The sequence below is a fragment of the Globicephala melas genome, chromosome 14 (assembly GCF_963455315.2).
Source record: "Globicephala melas chromosome 14, mGloMel1.2, whole genome shotgun sequence".
Classification (NCBI taxonomy): domain Eukaryota; kingdom Metazoa; phylum Chordata; class Mammalia; order Artiodactyla; family Delphinidae; genus Globicephala; species Globicephala melas.
The window spans coordinates 73,031,071-73,059,070 of NC_083327.1; the positions used below are offsets into that span (position 1 = coordinate 73,031,071).

At 44.3% G+C, this 28,000-nt stretch overlaps 1 protein-coding gene across 4 annotated transcripts in view; it reads right to left on the reverse strand.

The window, feature by feature from the left end:
* The window catches only part of LRP11 (LDL receptor related protein 11), a 60,956-nt gene extending 40,950 nt beyond the window's left edge, over nucleotides 1–20,006 (reverse strand). For 3 of the 4 annotated variants that reach the window (XM_060283774.2, XM_060283773.2, XM_030853187.3), the window contains exons 1-2: nucleotides 19,032–20,006; nucleotides 13,200–13,357 (exon numbers count right to left, since the gene is read on the reverse strand). In XM_060283774.2, coding sequence (XP_060139757.1) covers nucleotides 13,200–13,357; nucleotides 19,032–19,662 — 789 coding nt within the window. In that variant the 5' untranslated portion in view covers nucleotides 19,663–20,006. The remainder of the gene's footprint in view (nucleotides 1–13,199; nucleotides 13,358–19,031) is intronic. The other variant, XM_030853186.3, reaches the window with a different exon arrangement.
* Between the last annotated feature and the right edge of the window lie 7,994 nt (nucleotides 20,007–28,000).

Below are 28,000 nucleotides of genomic sequence, written 5' to 3' on the forward strand. Positions count from 1 at the left end.
GCGGGCCGTGCCTTCCCTGGGAAGCCTCTTTCCAACGCTGGGGCTGGAAGGACAGAGCATCCCTCGTCTAAGGGGCCAGTCCCTCCACCTGGGCTGTGGAGGCCTCCCTCTAGCCTTCCTAGGTACCTCTTCTCTGATGCAGGAAACACCGTATCCAGATCCAGACCATGGTAATCACCTTCAACATCTTGGGTGCACTCAAATTTAGGTCTTTTCAAATTAAATATCCCCTCCCTGGCGCCTTTTTTTTTTGAAAAATCTGCTTATAGAGGAAGGACAGCTCTGTCAGGTTTTGCGGCTCGGCTATCCATGGGTGTAATGACAATCAACTGTCTCTGTGGGAAAGCTCTGAGAGCTGCTGGATTTGGACACCAACAGAAAAGGGAGATGCTGACAGCTGCTGACAGAGAATGGATCTTGCCCGAAGGGCCTCCAAAGAGGGCTTTGCGTTCGGCACCAGTCCACATCTGCAGGCCTTGCCTCTATGAGCAGAAACTAAGTACAGTAACTTAATACCAAGGTCTTTGTTTGAGGCTTATTTTGATAACTGAGAAAGTCAATAAGGTCCTATTAATCTCCTGTGAAATTTCTTCTACAAAAGGTTCCCCTCCCCTTCTTCTGCAGTAATTTGTTTAAAGCTTTTGCTGTTTCACCTTAAGTCTCCCAGAGCCAGTGAGAAACGGAAGTAAACACTTTGATTTTTGGATTTCATCATTTCAAGATTTTTTTCCCTGTGTTTTTATTTCCTGGATGCAGAAAACTTTCAGGTTTTGAAGCCATAAGAGATAAAACATTAATCTGATTTGATTTTTTAATCCCTTTCATAACACAGCTTGGCATGTCTTTTTTTTTTTAAATTGAGGTATAGTTGATTTACAATTTCAGGTTAAGTTTCAGGTGTACAACACAGTGACTCAAACAATTTTTAAAGGTTATACTCCATTTATAGTTATTATAAAATGTTGGGTATATTCCCTGTGCTGTACCATATATCCTTGTAGCTTATTTATTTCAAACATAGTAATTTGTACTTTTAATTCCCTGGCCCTTTTCAGTTTAGTTAGTTGGCTAACAAATGCTATCTTTCCTCAAAATCAGATATTAGAATATATAGAACTGTAAGACGGACGTTTTCCCTTCAAGCACCCAGGTCATCTTCTTGGACATCTCCTCACATTTATATGACACTGGAAAGGATTTAAAGTATTTTACAAACATTTCCCAAGTGTCAGGATAAAAAATACACACACACACACACACACACACACATAAATGTATATGCAACATACCCAATTTGTAACTTGGAGAGAGATATTACCTTTAATAAAACAAAGAGCTTCGAATCTCTGCCCAAGATCTCCTGTTCAGCAGTAACAGAGCCTTTGATGGCTGGCCTCTGGCTAAATCAATGTATAACTCACTGCTATTCTGGCTCAACTGCACCTCCCTAAAATAGTAATTTAGTGGCGAGGCATACACGTTTGGGTTTATTTATATACCACACACACACATACATACATGATTATTATATATACTGAGTTACAAAATGAGTACTACCTGTCTATTCCCCTACCCCCATAATTGCTTCTATATAAGGCATTGGGCATATGTCAGTTACAAAGCAGTGACAAGATAACGTGGTACAAAATATTTCAGTAAGAAACTCCATTGAACCAATGAACCCAAACGCATTCTAGCCTTCTGCCTTGTGTCAACTAATCCAACTTGCAAAACCGGATGAGAGCTCTATAGCGGTTTGAAGGCCTTTACGATCCTTGTTATAATCCAACGCCATTTCCCTGCACACATACAGAGAGTGAAGGAGACACACAGGGCAGCTGTCCTGATCAGGAGAGGCCAGAACATAAACTGGCACCACAGCTGTCGAGATACTTCAGGTGAACATGCTTAGGTTCTGTTCTTCAGTTACATGTTCCTTTTTCTATTTACTTTTCATCGTGAATATGACCCAAAGTTCTGTAAAAAAGAAGCAAAATGAATTCAACTGTCTGTACTTTCCTAGTTATATATGCTCAAATGAATGGAGTTAGATCATAGCCACAAAAAACTCTGATGTACCCATCTTTCCCAATTGTGCAGGAAGGTGATTTTAAGAGCGTTTCCTCAGGAGTTGGGGATTTCTCTTATCCTCACCAGAGGAGGATCATTCTCAAAAGAACAGAACCAAAAAGGCAGTAATTAAGACAGAATTACATTGCTTATCTTGAGGTTTCAGGAATCAAAGGGAGAAATATTTTTGGACTGGGGCTTTTCTCCTACTTTTCAAATTCTCTCAAAATGTGTGATGTAAATAGCGCTCCACTTATAAAACCAGCCATGATTAGAAGCCTCTAGAAGTACAGAGAGGAAAAGGGAACCTATTCTTCCTGTTACAACCCAACCATGTTTTACTTCTGTGTTATTCTTTTTTTTTCTTATTATGCATTTCTTTTTTAAATAAATTTATTTTTTAATTATTTTTGGCTGAGTTGAGTCTTCGTTGATGCGTACGGGCTTTCTCTAGTTGCAGCGAGCGGGGGCTATTCTTTGTTGCGGTGCATGGGCTTCTCATTGTGGTGGCTTCTCTTGTTGCGGAGCACGGGGTCTAGGCACGCGGGCTTCAGTAGTTGTGGCTCACGGTCTTCAGTAGTTGTGGCACACGGGCTTCGTTGCTCCGTGGCATGTGGGATCTTCCCGGACCAGGGCTTGAACCCGTGTCCCCTGCACTGGCAGGTGGATTCTTAACCACTGCACCACCAGGGAAGCCCTATTCCTCTTCTTACCTCCAGCAGTCTTCGAACCTAAGTTCTAAGACTAGAAACTTAATGAATATTTGATGAATGAATGAACAAAAGAGTGAACAGAATGGCAAATGACATAAAAGAAGATGACAGAGAGCTAGAACAAGAGCAGAGAAAGAGAGTAACACTAAAGCTCCCATCCTTCCCACCAAGAGCAGGACATTCCCTGAGGGCGTGAGCCAATTTTCTTGTACCTGTGGCCATATGCAGTTTCTACAGACAGAAGATCAGCACTGCTGCCCTCTTGCTTCTTCTCCGACTGCCCTTCCCTTCTTTCCAAACCAAGGAAGTTTGTAAAAGTAGGTTATTGCACAGACCACTGGGCAAATGGGCAACTGACCTCCAGGGAAAGCCAAACCTGATTCTCATTTTAAAAGGATACTGATTTTCATGGTCCTAGGTTACTGTAATCAGAGGATATACATTGAACTTGAAAGCCCTCACACATGTTCAAAATTTTTGCACTACAGAATGTGGATCTTTTCAATCCGAAATTTTCACGTCGATATGAGTCCTACTGTCAAAATATTAAGAGTACAGAGACAGGTACCACAGGGCTCGCACCTGCAAAGTCTTCTCTGATGTCCCTCAGCTAGATTATAATCTCTCCCTCCCCCTGAAGTCCAGGGGCACTTCATCTACATTCTCTTTTGGCCTTGCCACCTTCTACTTGGTATTATCGTTATTTAGGGGCACATCTAATCTCCTCAATGGGAGGCAGCTCCCTGAGGGCAAATACCCTACAAATTCTTCATAGGGCCTTACTCCCTTGCTCCTTGCCAGTAGAAGGCTCTCATAATTTTTGTTTGTTTGTTTATATACAAGTGAGTAAATTCATTCTTACTGTAGTTCAGTTAAACTATTGGTCAAAGAGACCCCACAAATAGTTTACATCCCAAGATGTTTAGAATTAGCTATAATAGTTACCTCTCCACGAGTGCTCATTCTGTGCTGTGCAATGTGCTAAGCACTTTATTTGCATTTTCCCATTTTAACCCCCAGTGGAACACTCTCAGGTAGTACTATTTTCTTCACAATTGAGGAAGCTGAGGCTTAAAGAATGAAGTAATTTTCCCAAGTTCACCCCACGAGGGAATTGGCAAAACTGGGTCTGAACCCAGGCCATATGATTCCAAATTCCATGCTCGTAGCCACTGTAGAATTCCACCTCCGAGTTAGCAGAGCTCTAGGCCTTTCAGGTCCTTATTCCAAGAATCATTTCCTAGAAAGCACTGAGTCACAGCTTATACACAAACCAGCTAGCTGTTGTGGTCTGAAAAAGCAAGATACTTCCTCATACACGCAAAGTCCTTTAAAACCTCTAAAAGTGCTTCTCCCGCCCACATCCCCACCCTACAACCCACCGCCAAATAGAAGTGCCAGGACCTTTGAAGGGACAGTAACAGGAAGTCAGGTTTAAACCCAAGGGGACCTGAAAGCCCAGACTGACTGCAGATTCCTGTGACGCTGGAAGCCTACTGTGCTATAAATTTATTGTCTGGGAAGCTGAGTGTTTCTGAACAGGAAAAAGACTTCAAAGCTTCTGTTGCTATTGGAATAGAGCTTTCACAAATTCTCAATTTACCCAGATTTATTATTCATGAGGTACGTACTTTTTTTCCCAGGGAGATTATTTTTCATCATTTCCTTATAAGTAGTTTTCTTAAAGAAAAAAATGCAGTTAAACATTCAAGGCCCTGAGCTATTGTGTGAAAGGAATTCATGCTTAAAGGGCAGTCTACATCAAGGCTCACGGTTAATTCTGAAACACAACTGGTATGAATTATTCATTTATTATGCTCTCATGTGTCTTCCTGCTTAATTGGTGCAGTAAGTCCTAGGATTTGCTGGGGTTTTTTTCCTGACGAATAACACCCTTCATTCTTTTTTCTTTACACTTTTTTTAAAAAATTATTTTTATTTATTTATTTGGCTGCGTTGGGTCTTCGTTGTGGTGCGTGGGCTTCTCATTGTGGTGGCTTCTCTTGTTGAGGAGCACGTGCTCTAGGCGCGCGGGCTTCAGTAGTTGTGGCACGTGGGCTCAGTAGTTGTGGCTCGCGGGCTCTAGAGCGCAGGCTCAGTAGTTGTGGCGCACGGGCTTAGCTGCTCCGCAGCATGTGGGATCTTACCAGACCACAGCTTGAACCCATGTCCCCTGCACTGGTAGGCGGATTCTAAACCACTGCACCACCAGGGAAGTCCACACCCTTAATTCTTGAAGCAAGACACAAAGAAATACTTAAGGCCACAAGGGAATATTCATTCGTATGCAACAACTTTTTTTTTCCCAAAGTAAATTTATTTACTTTTGGCTGCACTGGGTCTTTGTTGCGGCGTGCGGGCTTCTCATTGTGGTGGCTTCTCTTGTTTCGGAGCATGGCCTCTAGGCGTGCTGGCTTCAGTAGTTGTGGCGCACGGGCTTAGTTGCTCCGTGGCATGTGGTATCTTCCCGGACCAGGACTCGAACCCACATCCCCTGCATTGGCAGGCAGATTCTTAACCACTGCGCCACCAAGGAAGCCCCATATGCACCAACTTATCCCCAGATATTATTCAGGAAATTTGCAGCCTTGATAATCTTCTGTGTCTCAAAAATGTTCTGTGGGCTGCCATAACTTTTTGTCCTTTATTCAAAGCTTCAGGTGAATAAAATAACTGATGGGCAGTGACATAGGTGAAAGTTTGCAGAGGTTCCGATCCGTTTTGGTGCCCTGGGGTGTGGTGCTGTTTTGCTTCTCCCTCTCTCCTTCTGCTCTCACCTCCAGCAAACAACTAGACCCTCTGGTTTTTCAGTGTCAAAAAAATACATTTTTTTAAAAAGTCCTTTTTTGACTCAGACCAGACTCTGAAGGGTTTCCTCTGTAGGCACTGGAGGAGTGAGGTTTTGTTCCCTATTAAAGGCCTTCTAGGCACTGGTGAGCACGTGGAATAAGTATTTGGAGTTTGGGGTTCCTTGGGAGAATCTTTAAGAGAACATTACCCAGGCACCAACACAGCCCGCCTGGGTGCAAGACAAGGCTACCAGGGACGTCATGGACACCATCAAAGGAAAGATGATCTCAGAATAAATTGAATGATAACGTACTTTTTTTACTATTTACTATGTGCTGCTCACTGTTCCAGGGGTCTTATTTGCATTACCTCCTTTTATCCCAGTAATAACACCTTGAGAGGAGGGCTTTGGTTATTCCCATCTTGCACAGAGGAAGTGGTGAAGCGAGGATTCAAAAACCAAAGCAGGGCTTCCCTGGTGGCACAGTGGTTCAGAACCTGCCTGCCAATGCAGGGTACATGGGTTCAAGCTGTGGTCCGGGAAGATCCCACATGCCGCGGAGCAACTAAGCCCATGCACCACAACTACTGAGCCTGCGCTCTAGAGCCTGTGAGCCACAACTACTGAAGCCCACGTGCCACAACTACTGAAGCCCACGTGCCTGTAGTCCACAACAAGAGAAGCCACCACAATATGAAGCCCACGCACCGCAATGAAGAGTAGCTTCCACTAGCCACAACCAGGGAAAAGCCTGTGCGCAGCAACGAAGACCCAATGCAGCCAGAAACAATAACTAAATTTAATAAAATAATAAAATAAATAAATTTAAAAAAAACAAAGCAAAGTAGAAGCTATGCTAGAAGTATTACCTATTTGATCTCTTTCATTCACTGTTAAACTGACTCACTGAGGGAGGAAGGAAATAGTTGAAATGTGATACGAAGCTTTCTCAGTTACTTATCATTTTTCTTTCTTTTTAAAATTTACAAACAGTCTACACCCTCTCTCCTCCACCCCACCCCATGGCCTCAAATCTAGGAAAAATTTTATTGAAGGGATTTACATTTTGTTTTCATGAAGACTAGATACTGTCCAATAGCCAAGAAAAAATAATAGGTGATATGTGTCTAGGATCTCCCTTGATGAGATGCAAAGTAATTGTTAGACAACGCTTAGCAGATCTTCCTAACAACAGTATGAGGCCAGAGTGCGGAAAGATGTTGTCCTGCCCATCTTGCTAGGAAGGATGATAAAAATTTGAGGCTTAAAAGGGCACTTTTTGAAAGGTTAGCAAAATAGTCAATCACTTTTAAAAAAGGAACCAATCAACTTAGCAAGTACTATTAGAAACCTAGTGAGTACAAAGTATAGTTCTAGACTTTAGGAGAGAAAGGGAAAAAATATCAAGAAAGGAAGAAAGAAGAGAGGGAGGAGGAAGGAAAGAAGGAAGAGAGGAATGAGAGGAGGGAAAGAGGCGGGGGGAGAAATCCTGACAGCATCCCAGACAATTGAAATCCCTTTTCCACCCATCACTCAGTCCCCCGCTGAAAATAATTCTAAAGAAATCCTTCATAATCCTTATAAATTCTGCTGTGATATTATAGATTTTACATATATCTTTGACCTGTTATCAACAATCATAGGTGAAAAACAGGAGACAGATGCAGTTAGCCTTTAATCTTCAAAGATCACCGTAGGTTCTCTGGTACTTTGTGTATTGGTTAAACAACCAGGCTGCCTTGAAAATCCTGCTTACTAAATTTTTATAAAGTCTTTCAATACGTTTTTTAATCATCTCCTTAACGTATATGATTCTTTCATTTTGTGAGCATTTTCAGTATTGACCCAAATTATATCCAGGGAAACTGACTGAGGAGGAGTAAATGACAAAACATCTCCTACGTGAGACAGAAGGCAGTGTGAAATTCAACATTTATTTTGCGTTCTCTTTCCCTATGACGAAAAGCCAGTATTCTTCTATTTATATTCCGTGCCCAGAAAACCTTTTCTCTAAGGCTCAGTTTTAAAATACTACGTTAATGTGTTGAGGGCGGTCTAAAAAGGAGACTAATTGGGAGATGAAATATAGACCATCCAGTCTCATGGAACTTGGGTTTTATCAAGAAGGACCCATGTTTCTGTTTGCTCAAGACAGTCTCAGTTTATCTCTGTGGTCCTGGTGTAATTATTAATACCACCTCCTTTCACTCCCAAACATGTTTCAGTGTGGATGATAATACACCTATCTGTTTTTAAAAATTAAGTGTGTTCATTCAGCAGGCACACCGATGTGCAACTGGTTTTCAGTTAATAATGAAGTTACTGGTGTAAACAGTACCCATCCTTTAGTAAGCTTCCATGACACATGGTATTCTAAGACAGTTTAATTTTCCACATCTGGTGAATGGAAATCAATCTACAGATTTATGAATTTCAAATCTCCCTGAACGTCCTCATACTCTGTTATCATGTTCCTAAATGTCATATTTTACATTCTGACTTCAGATCTACATGTATTATGTTATGAAACTCAGTGACATCTAATGGACTACCTGAAAAATGTGTCTTCTTACATTTAAGAATGTATTATAGATTAATAATACCCAGTTAAATAGATGTAGAATATCCTGTTAGAGGGCAGAAAATATATGACTTTAAAATCAGAACCTCTTGGGAATTCCCTGGTGGTCCAGTAGTTAGGACTCGGCGCTTTCGCTGCGGAGGCCCGGGTTCAATCTCTGGTTGGGGAGCTAAGATAGAGCAAGCTGCTGGGTGTGGCCAAAAAGAAAAAAAAAAATCAGAACCTCTTGGTTCTGACCAATCATCTCTCTTATTCATTTTCTTCATAAATGAGGAAACCAAGTCAGAACATGAGCTTTCCCATATGTTTAGTCGATTTAAAGTGCTTGGTACTGGGACTTCCCTGGCGGTCCAGTGGTTAAGGCTCTGCACTGCCAATGCAGGGGGTGCAGGTTAGATCCCTGCTCTGGGAACTAAGATCCCACATGCCACGTGGCCAAAAAAATTTTTTTTAGAAAGTGCTTAGGGGCTTCCCTGGTGGCGCAGTGGTTGGGAGTCCGCCTGCCGATGCAGGGGACGCGGGTTCGTGCCCCGGTCCGGGAAGATCCCACATACCGCGGAGCGGCTGGGCCCGTGAGCTATGGCCGCTGAGCCTGCGCGTCCGGAGCCTGTGCTCCGCAATGGGAGAGACCGCAACAGTGAAAGGCCCGCATACCGCAAAAAAAAAAAAAAAAAAGTGCTTAGTACAGTACTGGACACACACTAGATGCTAGAAAAGGTTAGCAATTAATTTGATCATCATTAAGCTGGCAGCATAATTCCTCTTAGGGTGAGAACCTCATTGATTTTTGTTTTCTGAATACCTGAATGGGTCATTTGGATGTGAAAGGATAGTCCTACAACCTGGTCTTAAAGTATCCCAAAACAAAGGGAGGGCTGACTGTTCTACCACCAAAGATGAGAGAAGGGGGTGAGGACCCTGCAGACAGTGGAGAAAAGGGGAGAGGAGAGGGGACGGCTCAAGAAAGGGTTGGGAGAGGCACTCCGCGGAAAGCCTGACCAATGAGAGTTGAGTTAACTTTGGGGGCATTCATGAATGTACACCATTATAAGACAGTTGCAGTTTGATAGCAAATGACTCCTCTATTGCAGACTTTGTCACTTAGATGTTGGCTTTATAGCTTTAGGTCTATCTGCCATCGCTGTTGTACACTTGGCTGGGGAATTAGTCTACACTTTCCTCTATTTTTCTTTTTTTTCCCTCGGCCCTGCCGGTCGGCATGCAGGATCTTAGTTCCTCCGACCAAGGATCGAACTCGTGTCCCCTGAAGTGGAAGTGCAGAGTCTTAACCACTGGACCACCAGGGAAGTCCCATACATTTTCCTCTTGATGGCATCACAGTCAGCCCTAAAAGTCTATAAGAAATGCCTAATCTTGTTACTTCTTTATAAATATCTTCAATAAATTAAATACTGAATCATCAGCATTTTTATTCAGCATTTATATATATAATTCATTGTTTACAGAGTAGAGCCTTTACTAGCAACTATGAAAAGCTAGATGATAATAGAGAGATTTGCAGCTGCTTGAAAAAATATATCCCACGAGTGCCAATTAATTAATTGTCGGCGTCCATCTCAAGAGAACTCTCATTGCAGGCTGATCCATGGCTTGCCCGGGCACCTTTCCTGATCAATCTTAGTTCTCAGAGATTTCAGTAAAGATACATTCATTTTGCAGCTGACACATGCACAGAAGAATAATAAATATGATGGATGACCCTCAAAGTTCAAAATTATTTCTGTTGTAGCTGAAAACCCAAACACTGAGATATAAAAAGGGTAACCATAAAGTCTTGCACTCAGGTTCAGTAAATCAATTATACAAACACAGGATGGGGGAGGCCATCAGGACAGCAGTTCATGTAGAAAGATGAAGCAGGTTTTAGGTGATCCTGCTAATGGAAAACTCAACATGAACCTATGGTGTGAAGCAGCTACTAAGGTAGTTTATGTAAATGAATCTTCATTAATAGAAGTGAGACAATGTCTGGATCACAGGATGTAATAGTCTGTGTCAGGAAGAACCACGGTTTATGTATGGGTTTCAATTAGGGGTGTCCGATTTTAAGAAGGGCACGGATGAATCTGAGATAATCCAAAAAAGGCTGGATGGTGGACAGTCTAAAACTCAATTCATGTGAGGAACATCTGAAAGAATTGAGAGTGTTTAGTTCTGAGAAGACCATCCCAAGTGGTGACACTCATTTAAAAAAAAAAAAAACTTTAACAGCTGATACACAGAAAAAAAGATGTGTTCAGCGCTTTTCCAAAAAGAAGATTCAACACCAGTGCATAGAAGTAACACCCCACTGGCCCAACAAGTAGAGCTGATTGAAGATGTCATGCGACGTGATGTGAAACAATGAGCTTTCATCTCTGGAAATACCAGGCAGAGACTGGATGACCACTGGAAGGGATGTGAAGGCAGGTGCTCTTGTATGGATAGGAGGCTGGGTAAGATGCTGGTCGAGGGTCTGGTCCAGTTCTAAGACTGCCTAATCATTGGGTAAGGCAGTGTGTTTAAATTAGTCTTGAGGGACTAGCTGACTATTGTTCTTGTCTTTGTCCCAAGAAAACATAAGTCAGTGCTTCCGCACAGAGGGAAGAGCCTGTGAAGACACAGGCAGGAGAAGACAGACAACTACAAGCCAAGGAGGGAGGCCTTAGAAGAAACCAACCCTGCAGCCACCTTGATCTTGGACTTCTAGCCTCCTGAACTGTGAGAAATTTCTGTTGTTTAAGCCACCCAGTCTGTGGTGCTTTGTTATGGCAGCCCTGGCAAACCAACACAGATTTTCCCCACCTCCTCTGACTGCAGTGATTTGGATGAAGTTTATCTGCCTAAGCCAGGAAATACTACAAAGGGTCCTGGCAGGGTTAATAAAAAGCCACTGTCCTCACGACTCAAGACTCCCTGTGTTGATACAGCAATTCCACTTCCGGGTATTTATCCAAAGGAAACAAAAACACTAATTCGAAAAGATATATGCACTCCCATGTTCAGTGCAGCCTTATTTACAATAGCCAAGATATGGCAACAACCTAAATGTCTATCAACGGATAAATGGATAAAGGGTGTGTAAAGAAAGAGAAGGAAATCTTGCCATTTGCAACAGCATGGATGGACCATGACAGCATCAGGCTAAGTGAGATAAGCCAGACGGAGAAAGACAAATACTGTATGACCTTATGCTTATTACGGAATCTAAGAAAACAAAAATACCCCAAAAAACAAGCTCACAGGTACAGAGAACAGATTGGTGGTTGTCAGAGGCATGGGGTAAGGGACAGGTGAAAGAGGTCAAAAGTTACAAATTTCCAGTTATAAAATAAATAAGTCATGGGATATGATGTACAGCAAGCATGGTGATTACAGTTAATAACACTTTTGTATATTTAAAAGTTGCTAAGACAGTAGATCTTAACAGCTCTCATCACAAGAAAAAAAACTGTAACTATGTGTGGTGACAGATGTTGACTAGACTTACTGTGGTGATCATTTCACCAGATATACATATATCAAGTCACTGTGCTATACACCTGAAACTCATATAATGTTACATGTCAATTGTATCTTAATTGTGTACAGGCAGCCACTGGGTAAGTGGCACATTCCCATCGGCAGCAATTCCAGCCCAGATATGCCTGATGAAAATCAGTGAGGAGAGCTTGAATAGGAGCCCTTGACTCCAAACCCCACCTCACTTAATTAACTCAACTATCTCAGGCAGGCCTAACGCAAGGTAAGATGGTTGCTTTCTGGATCATGTGAAGAATAAGTTCATTCTACTGTTATTTTCCTCTTTATGCTCCTTTGTATTTTTCAAATTTTCTACTTGGATTTGAACTGAAAAAAGAAGACATAAAATTTTTTTTAAAGTAATCTGAGTCAACAAAACAAAGCATGAGTCTTTTTCCTTGAAGCATTTTTGTGTTCTGGAGAAGTCAACAAAAAAGCAGCAAGAACTGTATTCCTACCCCCTCTTCTTTCCCCCTTCGTGCCCTCCCCAAAAATAGTCCATACACCTATACGTTTAATTTGTGGGGTGTCTGTGATTAAATGATTTGTGCAAAAATCCTGAAGAAGCTAAGAGCTCATCATCCCTTGTTCTCAATCTCCTGAGTCATGACCATTCCTTGATTTGATTCATGCCAAAAAACTGCTGTCTTTGGATGGATTAAAACCTACTTTAATCTCTAATCCTAGGGTAGAGAGGAGCAATGAGGGGGTCTTCCATGTAGAAAGTGGGGTTGGGAGACCACGAAAGGAAAGATGAATGTATAGCCAAGTCACTCAGGAACTTTTATGCAGGTGCAAGAAACTTATGTCAAAGTGGCCACAAAATTGTTTAACAGGAGACGAACGTAACTCCATGTTTACTGCTAGAAACCAAAGCTTTGTGTGAAATCTTGAATTTATGGGGAGGGAGGGAGGGTAGAAAAGCATGTACCTGTTCTTCATCCCTTCCCCTCATTACTGAACTGCAGGAGACTGAGCCCCCTTGGGCTTTGGCGACCCCATCTGGGCAGTGTTTATTCGTTGGTTGATTTTGCTGTGCCAGGTACTTCCTTTCCCATTTGCTATCATTTTGTAACACACATGCTGACCCTTTTCCCTTCCCCTTCTTTTCCTTGGGAAAATACAATGAATAAAGACTTATTGGTACCGGAAAAAAAAAAAAAAAGCAGTAAGAACGAGGGGAAGCTTCAAACCACATGGTCAGGGAATTCCCTGGTGGTCCAGTGGTTAGGAATCCATGCACTCACTGCTGAGAGCCCAGGTTTGATCCCTGGTTGGGGAACTAAGACCCCACAAGCCACGAGGCTCAGCCAAAATATAAATAAATAAATAAAAACAAAACACATGGTCAGGATCACTGTTAACTCAGTAGAAAAGTAAATTCATATAACATTTTTTCAACAATCATTTTTATGCTTTCTCCATTTTGCACTTCTGCCAACTTACAGACATTTGGGGAACGTAAGTAGAAAGACCACTGCACTGAAACATTAGTTTTCATTACAATTACGACATGAATTACCTTCATGTCCACTGACGGGTCACCCTGCAGCAGTGTCCACTCATACTGGACGATGGCGTGGTCGTCTGTGCTCTCACGGCCATCCAGAATCACTCCATCTGTGGGCAGATGCAAAACAACATCTTGCCCGGCCTTGCTAAGTGGAGGCTCGTCCTTTTCTGTGAAAGAAAATAAATAATTCACAAGACATATGTTCCCTATTTTTTTAATTTATTGAGAGGTAACTTGTTTGCTAGAATAGATGTAGTCCAGCAAAGAACTGCCAAGAGGATGTATAGTAACTGAAAGTTATTTTCATTGTAACGTAATAAATTAAATTTGGAAAGTTAAGGCAAGTTCTTGGATTCACATAAAACTCACACAGAAATTTTCTGGAATCCAATTTTTCATCTAGGAAACCACAAGAGGTTCACAGTTTCTAACTAGTTTTTATAAGAGAAGCCGGCACAGAGTTTGAGATATCCTAAAATAGCGAACGAGTATGTATTTACCTTTTGTTCTACATGGTACTAAATTTAAGGCTCACGGTGTTCACTAAATATTAATACGTGACTGACAGCTGCTCCAGTGGTGACTGATAGAAGCCACTAGATATAGAAAATATTTCTAAGAGCAGAATTGTGAATATTTTAACGGATTTAAGCATCTTATTAGTAAGCTTACGCAAATGCACATATATTTTAAAGAAACTTAGTAATTTAGCTGGGACAAAAAACCCTACAGGTTTTTGTAATACATCTTTTTTGGCATCCGCTATTTCCTCCCTCCTCCAGCTCCAAAACTTGGTCCGAATCCTGGCCTGGACTTCCTTAGCTTATTCTGAATGATGTTGCTAAGACATTGCTCTCTTTCTGCGCAGCCGAAGTTGCCTCCCAAGTAAACTTCTAAGGGCCAATCTAGACGTCCAGTGCCTGAGGTTTGGGGCTAGCAGCAATCGTATTAGCTTCTTATTAGGCAACAAAGGGTGGTTACTGCAGCTGGAAGGACTCTTCCGGAATGCTAACCTGATTGGGTCATTTCCTTGCTTCAGGGGATGTTCAGAGACCTACCTGGCCTACCTGTGCAGCTCTATCTTCTCATCTATCGCTCCTCTCAACGCCCAGCAACAGAGGACATGAGGGGCTTGCAGGTCTTAGAGCTGTGGCTCTTCTGAATGAGAATGCTGCTGTGAGCCTCCAAGAGAGATGACTTTCTTTTTTTCATGAGCTAGTTTACAAGGAATAAGCACACTTGCTATTGCCAAAGGGTACATGTGTCCACTGAGAAGGTGAGTCCCATTTTTACAGTCATTTAAAAGAATGAGGACTAGTAACTGAATTAAATCAGCCACATAAGCGACCCCTGCCTTAGAAGACATTTGATCTTTTTTCCACCTGAGCAAAGATCCAGTGCCTGTTGACTTTATTCTGCTCCTCCCAGGTAAGGAGAGAGATGACAACTGCATTACTAATAGGCCCTGTTATAGTTTTATAGAGAACTTCCTTTGCTTCTAGAAGGTTCATCACTTTCCACACAATGTTTTACCACTTTATAACTCTGGAACCGTTTTTTTTTTTTTTTTGGCTGCGCTGTGCAGCTTGTAGATCTTAGTTCCCTGACCAGGGATTGAACCCATGGCCTCTGCGGCAAAAGCACAGAGTCTTAACCACTGGAGAGCCAGAGGAGTCCCATAATTCTCGAATCCTATAATTCAGCAGTAATACATTATAATTAGCAGCTATTTGCTTTAAAATTTATGTTAAAATACCATTTTAAGTAAACAAAAATACACCTATATGATATAAACAGCAGTGATACTAATAATATATTTTTAGGCCCTCAAAGATTTTTTTTTAAATGTTGCTTTTAATTTTTCTTTTTTTCCTTGACCTTCCACTCAGGTTTCACGCTCTCTTCTCTTAATTTTTTAATTAAAAAAAATTTTTTGGCTGCGCCGCGCAGCATGCAGGATCTTAGTTCCCCGACCAGGGATTGAACCTGCACCCCTGCAGGGGGAGTGCGGAATCCTGACCACTGGACCGCCAGTGAAGTCCTAGGCCCTTAAAGATTTAACCAAGAAAGATTTAAGATGGAAAAATCAGGTAAGCTCTGAAATATCCCACATATTATAAAACTAATTAATCCTGGCCCTCCTGGAAGAAAAAAATAATCGCGTTAGTCATTTATTGATACTTTTCTTTAGGTAAGCTTAAAGATATGATTTATGAACACAGTTGAAATCCTCATACCCTCTAAATTGGTCATGGTATTTGAAATAATAGAGCTATATTTCCTCCTCAGTTCAAGTCCAGGCAAAGCTGGCTTAAGCCAGAAATAGGTCTTAAAAATAAACAAATGACGAGAGGAGGAAAGGAGTGTGCTATCATTCAAAAAATTTGACTTGCCGATGAAGAACAAGATTAAATGTAACTTGGAATTTTTGTAAGAAAAATGGAACAAGCCAATGTTAAGTACTATGGAAACACTGATTTCTTTTGAAGACTAAGCACACTTGGTAAGATCCACAGAGGTGAAATAAAACTCATACCAATTTTGATGGAGCATATCAAGGCGGCATTTTATACAGAGAAGTATACCATTAGCTACGCTGATTTACAACACGCTGCTCTGACCAGCTGCTCTGACCAACGCCTTAACGGCAAGGAAGAGGTCTGGCATCTGGGTCTTGTTGCGTGGGTACAAATGATACAGGCGAGGCTGAGGATATGGAAGAAGGGCCAGACTAAGGGAAGAGGCTTAGATACTACAGGTTAAAATCCATCTTGAGTTTTCTGTTGGCTTTTGTGGTCTTTTTTCTTCCATTGTGTGTTTTTCTTAATTGCAATACGTTAGGAAAAAATGATTCACAACCCCAACATGATTATCATTTCTGGTGTGTACTCTTTGTCTTCTCCATCTGAGCTGCTGATAATAATAATTAATAGTTACCATTTGTTGGGTGATTTCTTTGTACCAGGCACCATGCTTAGTGTTTTGAGCCGTGAAGTCACTGAACTTTCACAAGTCTCTGAGGTAGTGTTGTCATCTGCATCACACTCATGAGGAAACTAGGGTCAGACTGGCCAACTTAGTTGCCTAAGACCACACAAGTGATAAATTTGTCAGTTCAGATGTCAGCCCAGATCTGTCAAACTGAAAGGTTCTGTCCTTCCCACTACACTTTGGGGGCACTGGATGTGTATTCTGGTTACAGTAAATATAAAGTTACATCCTGAATTTAACCTACTAATTTATTTTCTATTTTTGATATTTATTCATATATCCTACCATTGCCTGTGTCACTACATAAACTTCACAGTTGTCATTTTGATTCCCTAACCTCTACTACTGGATATTTTGTTACCAATTTTTTTCACCATCATAAATAATGCTATAATAAACTTTTTTGCTCATACTTTTTCTTTAGCATGGATCATTTCCCTAAAAAAATGCCACCTTTATAATTCACAAAGCATGTCCAGCCTTGATCGTCATGACAGCCCGGCTGGAAGGCAAGGCAAGCACTCAAGCCCTAAGAGGATGAACAGGGACCCTCATGTAGAAAAGCTGCCTCTCAAACCCAGGTTTCAGGACCTCAAGTCCCCAGCCCTGACCTTTGCATGCAACCGCAGGCAGATTCTGTCATTTCAACACACCTCTCTAAGCATCCTCCACTCCTTCGCACATTCTTCCATCATCCCCTGCAGCCACCTCGTCAGTGCCACCCTCGAAACCCAACCAAGGGCATCTCTGCTTCCAGGCGGCCCGATGCTGCTGGTGAAAAACATTCCAGCTGGCCCAGAACACAGCTCACAACACACAGCTCCACAACTTAGGTGATATGAGACCCTCAGGCAGGTTACTTTCTCTCACCAAGCCTTCCAGTACACTGAGGATTATGGAAGAACCTAGATTTGGGGTGCTGTGAGGACAGAGTGAGTTCACTTGTCTAAGGAGCTTGTTAATAGTGCTTCCCATCGAACAATGAACATCAGCAACAAACAGGGCTGATGGGGTCCACTATAAATGTGGGCTGTCCCACCCCACCTGGCCCTCCACCATTTTCTCACGATCTCATTCGCCTCAAATGCACCCCTAACAAGTTCTCTGCAAGAGCTTCTCTAAACCATTTTCATGCTCCTTTGGCCTTAAACTACACATGCTCACAAGACTCAGAAAAATAAAAAACACTCAAGAAGGAAAAACTTCGTCTCAGAAGCACAGAGAACTTCAGGAGGTTAAAGAATCTGGGCGGGGAAAACACAGGACATTTGGGTAGGGTAACGTTTGCCCTACCTGCAGACCGTTTCTTGGCGCACTGGGCTAAGAAGCACCCTTCCATGTGTCCATACTACTGGAGAGCCAAAGAACTGTGAGCAAGGCAGTTCTCTTCCAGAATAAGGACCAAGCCCAGTGGTCATCTGTGTGTACCTCTGAACATCTACAAAACTGAATTCCTAGATAAACTTGCCCCAGGGAAGGGAAGGCCAAAAAAACAATGTAGAACAAAAAATGATTCAGAAACTTCTATAGTAAACTAAAGTTTCTTTCTCCCATGGGCCTATTCTTTCCTTGTTTAATTTCCTTTTGGTTTCCCCGGGCTTATAAGAAAGCTCTCCTTGGCAATGTTGGTCTCTTCCAGATGTGCAGTGAGAAAAAGGGAAAGGGATTTTGTTTCTTTGGTGCTGGGATCTTTGAGTTCCTGCTTGGGCAGAGGACGGATGTGCGTGTAACACCCATGGGCGGGCTGAGATGCTGGTGAGGGTCCAGGTGAAAGTACCTCCTGCCTCCACTTCAGGGAGAAAGCTTTGGGGTCCTTCCCAGCGTCTGCCTCAAGGCTGAGCAGTTGCAGGGTGACCTTTGATGTTTATTCCCCTGGAGGTGGGAAGGGAGGTGGGCCACTGTGGACACAGATTTCCAGACCCTTCTCTTTGGACCTAAAGGTCATGAAGACTCCAGAGGCTACGCCCCTCTAATCTTGCTATGGTTTCAGTCTTGTGTTATCATAAAGCAAACAGCAACAGAGTGCAGTCAAACACTCGGAGCCGACCACAGGTGGGCCCAGTCAAGGTTTTATTCCCTCAGGGACTTTAATCTCCAACTGCTACTTTTTTTTTTTCCCCCGTTTTGGTCTTCTCATTCTGAGCATCCCCAGAAAGTAAAACCATCCAATGAAAAGCATCATTTTTAGCTCCTTTTCAAAAGAGAGGTGCCTTAAACTTTGTTTTCAACAAATCAAGTCCCTTCTTTTACCTCTTTAAAAAAGAGAACCATATAGTTCATGGGAATCAGCTGGACCCACTTCAAAATAACCTGACACATTTCTCTTCCTATTTTTATCTGATGAAAGCAACGTTAGCTGGAATCATGAATCCTGAGAGCCAAGCCAGGAAATAAGGGTGCGCTATGAGCAATCCGGCAGCTAATTAGATTTTGCTCTTGTAATTACCTGACACAAACCATGCCTTCCTCATAAGAACCTCTGAGATTCAAATAGACTTTTTCCCCCTGAACTTTTCTCCTCCATTAAATCGAATTTCTGCGAATCCTTTCAGATAAGCATACCTCCCTAAGCTTAGAAAAATTCCACAAGCAGCCCATCGTGCCCGCTTCTGCTCAATCTACTGGGCTTTCTCAGAAACCATCCCTAGGATGGGAAATCAAAGCCACTCTTCTGGATGCCCGCAACTAAGTTACGTTAACTTGGATCTAGGGTGTTTCATTTCTGACTTGACTGAGAAGGGCCCAGCGGCCCTGCCTGGGCGAGTCTCCCAGATGCAGCCACCAACAGGTGCAAGAGCAGCGACAGCAGGACCCAAGCAGCCCGGCCCCGGCCTCCAGGGGGGTGCTTACCCGGCCGCGGCGAGGCCCGGGCGGTGGCCGGGGCGCCAGCTTCCAGGCCTTCCTGCTCGCCCTCCGGGGCGCGGCTGAGGCTGTAGCTGCTGTAGCCGCGGTGCAGTGCGAACTTGCAGACGCTGCGGCCGCGCGCCGTGCAGTTGAAGAGGTAGCAGCCGAGCGCGGCGGCCCGGGGCGCGGGCCGGCGGGGCAGCTCCACCACGGCCACGGAGCAGCGCGGCTCGAGGCAGCAGGCCTCCAGGCACTGCCGCCAGTCCCGCACGGCAGCCGGCGCGCTCAGGAAGCTGGCGCCGGCCGCGATGGAGTCCTTGGTGCGGATGATGGCGTCCGGCATGGCACTGTAGCCGCCGCCGCCGCCTGGGCAGCCTTCCTGGGGGCCGCCGCCCGCGCGCAGTTCCAGCTCCAGCGCCTCCTGCGGCCGTTCCTGCTGCAGCTGCCGGCGGAACTCCTCCAGCAGCTGCTCCACTCCCGAGAGCTGCGCGTGCAGGTCGGACAGCGGCGCGGAGGGCGACCCCACCGCGCGGCCGCTGGGCAGCCACAAGCACAGCAGCAGCAGCCCGCGCAGCGCCGGGAGCCGTGGCGACCGCCTGAGCCCGGAGCCCGCGCTCTCCCGGGCGGCGGAGGCCATAGCGGTCGGCGGCGGAGGAAGCGAGCCGAGGCGGGGCCGCAGAAAGCGAGGGAAGCTGGGGAGCGCGGGCCCTGTGGCCCTTCTGAGCCGCCGCAGCGGGCACTAGGCCCCAGCGCCTCAAAGCCTGGCCTCCCCGGGGTCCAGCTGCGCCCCCAAGGCCGCGGGCGCTCGGTCACCGGCGGGCACCGCAGCAGCTGGAGGCATTGCCGGCCCGGCCCGGCCCCGCTCCTCGTCCTTTCCCGGGGCTTCTGGGCGCCCCGGCGACTCTCTGCCCCGAGCCGTCGCGAGCTCCGCGAGGATGAGGCAGCCTAGACAAGGATCACCAGCCGGTGATGAAAAGCGGCCGCGGGGGGCGGGGCGCGTGAAGCCCCGCCCAGGCCCCCCCGCCCGGCCCTCCCTTCGCTCGCAGGGACCCCGCCCACACCCGCCTGTTTTGCAGACCCGGGAAGTAGCCTGGTAGGCGGGTAGCGGCCCCTGAGCTGGGCTCTGCGCCCGGGGCCCTCCGCATCTGCGCGGGGCTCGTGTCTAAGCGCGCCACGCTTTATTAACCAGCCAGACCTGCTCAGTTGTCAGCTCAAAGGGGTACGGACACCTGGGGAGAAGGGGAGGAGGGGTCTCCACAAATCCGTGTGACCTCAGGGCCGGCTCTAGCGAAGGGACATGCTCACCTGGGGAACTACCAAGCACCACGTTCAGTCCTTCACCTCCGGCGCCCCTGATCGTTTCCATCTTAGGTCCCCAAAATGCACTTGGGTAACAGAAGGCGGGCAGTGCTGTGGGAAAAGACACAACTAGTAGTCCCATTCACTCAATTTTCCACAAACTTAACTAGAAATCTGAACACAGTCGCTTATGGGGACCTGATGAGTTCACTCTACAGCGTGAGCAGAGGCCTTCAGCTGAGGTCGTGTAAGATCTAGAGGACTCGTGTTTTACGTGACTTAATAAGGTATACGAAAACGTCCAATCCAGGGAAGGCTGCACCTGAGAGTTCTAGCTACCCGTGAGCTAGAGTTTCTGAGTCCGTTTCTATTGACTTATTTTTGTTTCTGAGTCCGTTTCTATTGACTTATTTTTCTCACGATTATGAATCACATTTCCTTCTTTTTAGCACATCCAGAATTTTTTTTTTAGAAACTTGAACATTGTGAATTTTACATTTAAAAATGTCTGTAATTTGTAGGACATTGTGTCTCTAAATGCTAATTCTTTCTCCTTTCAGTTTTTTGGAAATAGAATATCTTTGATTTGAAAGCCTAAACGTCAAAACCTTATGAATGGACAGAAGACTTTTTATGTGAGGATACAAATGTCAGGACTGTGATCTGAATAGGTGGAGATGTGTCTCTGTTTCATAAGATCATTAAGGGTACAAGTTCAGCAAATTGAGATTTGCACATGATATGTCAATTTACTGAAGGTTGGAACGAGATCATCATCCTAGTGACTGTCTTAAATGCTTTACAGGCAGTAAGTTAAACTAGTGCGTGTAAAATCCATACAAGGTCATCTGACACGTGGAGATGCTCAATAAATGATAATTATTATTTCTTGTTCCACCTTTTAACTTTACAGAAAAAAACCAGGCCCCACAGAAATAAGGGAGTTTCCACAAGATTAGAAGACGTGCAACCAGCTGAAGCCTAAGGCTCCTACAACCTGCGAGTCCAGCAGTCATTACACTAAGATTCCTTCCCGTCCTCACCCCCTTCACGGCATCTGCTCTGCCCGCATCCCTGGAGGGGCAGCCCCAGCTTCCAGGTGACCCAGCCTGTCCACCGCTGATGGAACTGTAATAACACCTGGCCCAAGCCCAGCCATCGACCCTGTCTCCCAGGAACACAGAACATAGAGTCGAGGAACAGTGGAATCAGTGAGGGAAGTGGAGCTGGGAAGCCAGGTGGGAGCCACACAGTCCTGTGAGGGGCAATGGAGCAGAGAAGCCGCTCAGCAGAGGGGGCACGGGGAGCAGGCAGGAGGGGCCCGTAGAGCACGGGTTACACGCGGTGCCAAGAGAGCGAGCAAGTGAAGCCAGGGGCTGCCTGACCTTCTAGGCCCAGCGGCTCCCCTGGGCGCCTCCCTGGCCTCTTCCTTGGATGCTCTGCACGGGCTTGAATTTTTTGCAGCTGAGTGATGGAGGGTTGTCCTGGTAAAATCTCTGTGCATTGCAAACAACAGAAACCCATTTCACTGTGGCATGAGGAATAAGGGCCACAGTGCTTTGGCATGTGAGACGTGTCACTCACGGGCAGGGCAGGAAGAGCAGCTGGGCCAGAAGGAGGGCCTGGACCCAAGGGTGGAGGCCCTCAGCCCAGAGCAGCTGGTCCCCAGGTGCTACTTCTTCCTTCAGAGCCAGGTGGTCTTGCATCTCCACCCCTCTGGTCACAGGATTCTCTCAGGGTCTGGCGTTTTCTGCCCTCCATGTGCAAAGCCTGAGATTACCTCACCTCAATTTCCGGCAACGCACAGAAACTGAGCCCATGGACTGTCAGGCTCGGGAGAGGTTCTGATGAGTCCAGCTGGGTCCTGTGTCCCCCAGGTGCTGTTACTAAGGTGCAGAGGTCATGAGGTACAAGCATGGCTGTGAGCGCGGCCTCCCTTCTCTCCCCCATGGAGGGCAGAATGAGAGAAACGCAGTGATGGGGAGCTGGGGGGAGGCCCCAGAAGTTATCTTCTACTTGACTAAGGCAATGCCTAGCGTTTGCCTAAACACTTCTATTCACTTTTATTGCAAATTTAAGAGACACTTTAAAAAGGGCTGTGCTTGGATGCCAGTAAATGTTCTGAGTTCTACACAAACACTGATCATTGAGTTACCACACCCTCACACACTGTGTACCAGTACAGTCCCCGTGTTATCCTGGCTGGGAATGCAAGACTTCACACATCCAAGCGATTCCATCTTTGGGCAACTCTTAACTCTTGACTAGAACTCTGTTCCTTACATTCAGTTACAATCTGTTTTGTAGCTTCCAAGCATTTTTTGTAGTTCATTTTCTTGAGGTCTCTTTGAGCATTCTATACTTTCTCTCAAGTGATGGTCCTTCATATATTTAAAAACTGCCTGCGAAATTCAACAGTGTTAAAAGCACTGTGACCCTGGGGCAAGCCACCTACTCTCTTCAAGCCCCAGATTACTCATCTATAATACAGAAACAAATGCATAACCTTACTTCCCATGGTTGTCATGAGGATTAAGTGAAAGCACCTGCCACAATGGCAAGCACGAGGTAGAGGGTCCACAACTGCTGGCTATTTGCCCTGCTCTCCGTCCACGGATCCATCCATCCTATCGTGAAGCCTTTAGATCTTGATCCTGAAACCTAACACTTTCTATTCCATCTGGCTTTGTATCATCTGTTAAGTGACGATCCTGTCTTATGTCTTTGTCCAAGAAACTGATTTAAATTATGGACTCTGGGAAGGCCAAGGAGGGAGTGTTGAGGCACCCCATTTTAAAGACTTACCCCAAGGTTAACATGGATTCATTAACTTGAACACTTTGACTATGATTATTAGGTTATCAATCCACCCAGGTGCTCTTTCTCAGCTGGATTTCTCCATCTTTTCTGCAAACATATCATGAGAGCTTGTCAAGTAGCTTGGAGCTGCAGTACATCGTATTCTCATACTTCCCAGTTTACAACACCAAGTTAAACAGATGGGTACTACTGCTTGGAAAATGTAGTAAGTGACTTACCTTACCATCCTGATGAGCACGGTTTTCCTGTCAGAGTTCTCCAAATAGGCCCTTAAAAGCTATTTGTAGAATCTTGTCCAGGATTGTTCTTAGGTACAAGTTTTGCAAAATCTACCTTTTGAAAGTTAGATTGGCTTTTGTCCATTTCTGTTGTCTGAGCACCTTTGATAATGTCTGCCTAGTTTTCTATTGCTGTTGTAACAAATTACCACAAATGTAGTGGCTCAAAATAACAGAAATTTATTAACTTACAGTCTGTAGGTTAGGGTTGGACATTTTTAAGGTTTTTCACATGCCTTGCCAAAATATCCTCCAGGACCAGTTTTTACTCCTGCTGACTAAAGCTCCTCCATACTCTGCCAAACTAAGGATTCACATTTTATAATATTTGGTCAATTTTGAAATTGTTAAAATTAAAAACACACTCATTTTCCCAGTAATTCTATCTCCAGGAATTTATTCTGCAAATATACTCACACAAGTTTGGAAAGATGTATGTATAGATGGTTATTGCAGGATTTTTTTTGCAAAAGCAATAGCTGGAAGCACCCTGAATCTACACAAGTGAGAGCTGGTTAAATACATTTTGGTATAATCATGCTGTGGAATACTTTGCATTGCGTATCTCCCAGATACATCATTAAGCGACACACGGAAGAGGCAGCAATGTGTGCACAGTGGAATCCCATTTGTTAAAAATACACATACTCTCCTTCCTTTTTAAAGGGAAAATTGCGTTTCTATAACCTATATTAAGTTTGTTTCTCTGTTTATGGTGGGAAATACATATGTTTGAAAACCGCAATGGAAGGAAAGACTGTTTTGCAGGTACCCCAATTTTTAGAAACTATTATACATAGGCAAACAGGGATTGCTAAGGAAACAGTGAGAAGAGTTCTGGCAAAGATGGACAGTGTAGTAAGGTAATGGAGAATGTAAAATACAACCAATTGTGTTTAACAACTAAAGAAATTTTAAGAAGAAAATTTTAAGAAATTTTAAATTTTTTACTTGCTAATTTTTTTTTTTTTTTTGTACGTGGGCCTGTCAATGTTGTGGCCTCTCCCGTTGTGGAGCACAGGCTCCGGACGCGCAGGCTCAGCGGCCATGGCTCACGGGCCCAGCCGCTCCGCGGCATGTGGGATCTTCCCGGCCTGGGGCACGAACCCATGTCCCCTGCATCGGCAAGCGGACTCCCAACCACTGCGCCACGAGGGAAGCCCTACTTGCTAATTTTTAAAAGATATTAAAAATTTTTTCCTATCTAGCTTAGGGATGAGAGAAAAGGTGACCAGAAAAAACATTTCCAGGGGAGGGGTAAATTAGAAGTATGGGATTAACAGATATAAACTACTATATATAAAATAAATAAGCAACAGGAATTTACTCTGTAGCACAGGAACTATATTCAATATCTTGTAATAACCTATAACAGAAAGTAATCTGAAAAACCATATATATAAAAAACTAAATATAAATGCATTATATATTAACTATATATACATTATATATATCTATAATGTATATATAGCTTTTCAGATTTTCCATTGTTATTGTATGTTATATAAATATATATATTTAACTGAATTACTTTGCTGTACATCTGAAACTAACACAATATTATAAATCAACTCTACTTCAATTTAAAAAAAAATTTCCTGAGTTCCCTGGTGGCCTAGTGGTTAGGATCCCGTGCTTTCACTGCCGTGGCCCGTGTCCAAACCCTGGTCATTAACTGAGATCCCACAAGCCATGTGGCACAACAAATAAAAAAAAAATTCCTATGTCTCTTTTATGTTGAGCTCAGAGTTTCCATTTAAAATGTAAGCTACTACATATACATGCTACTATATATAAAATAGATAAAACAAGGACCTACTGTACAGTACAGGGAACTCTACTCAATATTTTGTAATAATCTATATGGTTTATAGATTGGTATATATACATATAATCTATATGGTATATAGATTGGTATATGGTATATATACATATAATCTATATGGTATATAGATCGGTATATGGTATATATACATATATATATAATACATAACTGAATCACTTACTCAGTGATTCACCTGAAACAAAACATTGTAAATCAACTATACTTCAATAAAACTTTTTAATTAAAAAATAAAATATAAGCTACTATTAGCACAAAGAAACAGTGCATTGTGTTACCATATGCATATTTAGTATTTTAAAATATGATATTTACAATAATGTATTTCAAGTCCAAGAAGAAAAAGCACCAAGGTGAATAAAGAAAAAATAGTGAAGGAAAGGAAATCAGAATTTCTGTAAAGGGAGCGCTTTGGGGTTCTCTAGTCAGAAGAGGAGTAGAGGGCTTCTCTCTGGGCGTTCATGGAGATTTTAAAAGTAACTGAAGCCTTCCCCAATCAATGAAGAGAACTGATATTTGTTGAGCATCTTCTGGGTACCAAGTGCTTTGCAAATGTGATCATTTTCCTCACTGCTTAGTGAGAGTGTCCTGCTTCTCTCCCTGAGCGACTGACGAGGAAACTGAGGTTAAGTGAGGCTGGCAACCTACCCAGGTCACAGTCAGAAAGGAGTGGTGAGGGGAGGGATGGGCACCTCTGACTTTGGCTCGATTTTTTTTTTTTTAACATCTTTATTGGGGTATAATTGCTTTACAATGGTGTGTTAGTTTCTGCTTTATAACAAAGTGAATCAGTTATACATATACATATGTTCCCATCTCTCTTCCCTCTTGCATCTCCCTCCCTCCCACCCTCCCTATCCCACCCCTCCAGGCGGTCACAAAGCGCCGGTGGCTCGATTTTTATTTCAGTAAAATGGTTATTCACTTTGCAGCTCTGGAAGACAGTATGACATGTAATGTCGGTAGGAAGTGAAGCACCGCTGCGGATGAGTGTGGATGAGCATCAGCAGAGAGGGTGAAGTTGGGGATAATTCAGGGGGAAATCTCTCTGGACACCCTGGAAGCTCCGGATGGGCCCAGTGGAGCAGCTGTGACAGGTCAAGCCGCAGCCTGGCCGATGGCGCCCTCTGACGTTGGCTTGGGGTGCGCAGCTCCTCTTAGTCTTAGGGGAGAGAGCAATGGCTAGAAGCCAAGGCCCTCAGCTATTAGGGGCACAAGTGACTCACACCAGTTGTGTGTTGCTTCCTGTTGGTGTCTCCAAGCTGAGGCAACCTGGGTCAGATCATGACATGGTTGGCCTGTTCCAAGTCTCTCCAGATCTCAGACCACACCCCACAGCTCCTTGTAAGGAGCTCAGCTCTGCTGGGAGACGTTCCAGCTGATTAAAGCGACAAGCCTAAAATGATAGAGTTAAGCCTTTGATCATTTACTGTGAGAGCACAGCCAGAGTCTGAACCCAGAGGCTGTGCCAACTCCCCTATTCCATTTTCCCCAATGGAATGGCCTGTGTAGTGTGGCCTCACTGTTCAGAGACCGGAGTGAAAGGCTCCAGCAGCTTTATGAACCCTGAGGTGGAGGCAGGGGAAGGACTCGGAGGGGAGAGACCTGGGTCTGAGTCAGAGGGGGGACAAGGGTCTTCCAGGTTTCTCCATCCTCTTCATTTAAGGAGGCCTCGGCAGAAGCACCAGAAGAGAACCTTGGCCCAGGGCCTGAGAAAATAAGACCTAGGAAGGAGGGCTCTGGGGCTGGGAGTATGAATATTTGAAGAGAGAGACTGCAGTGCCTTACTGTCATCAGTCTGGGGTGGGGAGGGCAGCTCTCCACATGAGGCTGTGAGGCCGGCCAGAGAGATCACAGAGGTTTTCAGCCCAGAGCCGGCCTCCTCACCTCTTCAGAGAGAGAGTCACTTCTTTTGTTTTCCCATCACCTCTCTGTTCACTGACTTGTACCATCTTTCTCTTCCATTCCACCAAGAGTTAATTCCAGTCCCTGCCAAAAGTTCTTTTTTTAAAATATTATTTATTTATTTATTTGGCTGCGCTGGGTCTTAGTTGCGGCCCATGGGATCTTTGTTGCTGCATGCAGGCTCTTAGTTGCGGCATGCAGGATCTAGTTCCCTGACCAGGGATCAAACCTGGGCCCCCTGAATTGGCAGCGCGGAGTCTTAACCACCGGACCACCATGGAAGTCCCGGCTGCCAAAAGTTTTGGGAGTTCAGGCAAAGTATCAGTCACACAATCTCCTCCCCTTTCTCAGGCTCTGAAGACCAGGGAGACGTATCGGGGAACCCACACCAGGAACAGGGATCTTCCAGCTTCAGGTAAGGTCCCAGGCTCACATTTTCAGTTCCCTGTTGTAGGTACTCTTGAGCTGTCTCCACCCTCCCCTACCCTAGCAACCCAGCTCAGCCGTGGACACCCACTTCATCATCATCTTAGCGTCACCTCTCTACGGAGCCAGTCCTGCTGTAAACTGGTTCACTCAGAGCCCTGTAGGAGGGGTCAGGAAAGAGGCTCGCTGCCAGGAATGCAGCACCAGGGATGAGCCAGGAACTGTGGACACCCTTAACATTTTTCTATGTGTGATAAAATATGCGTAACAGAATTTACCATCTTAGCTATTTTTGAGTATACAGTTCAGTGATATTAAACACATTCACACTGCTGTGCAATCATTACCCCCATCCTTCTCCATAGATCTTATCACTGTAAAATTGTAACTCTGTACCCATTAAA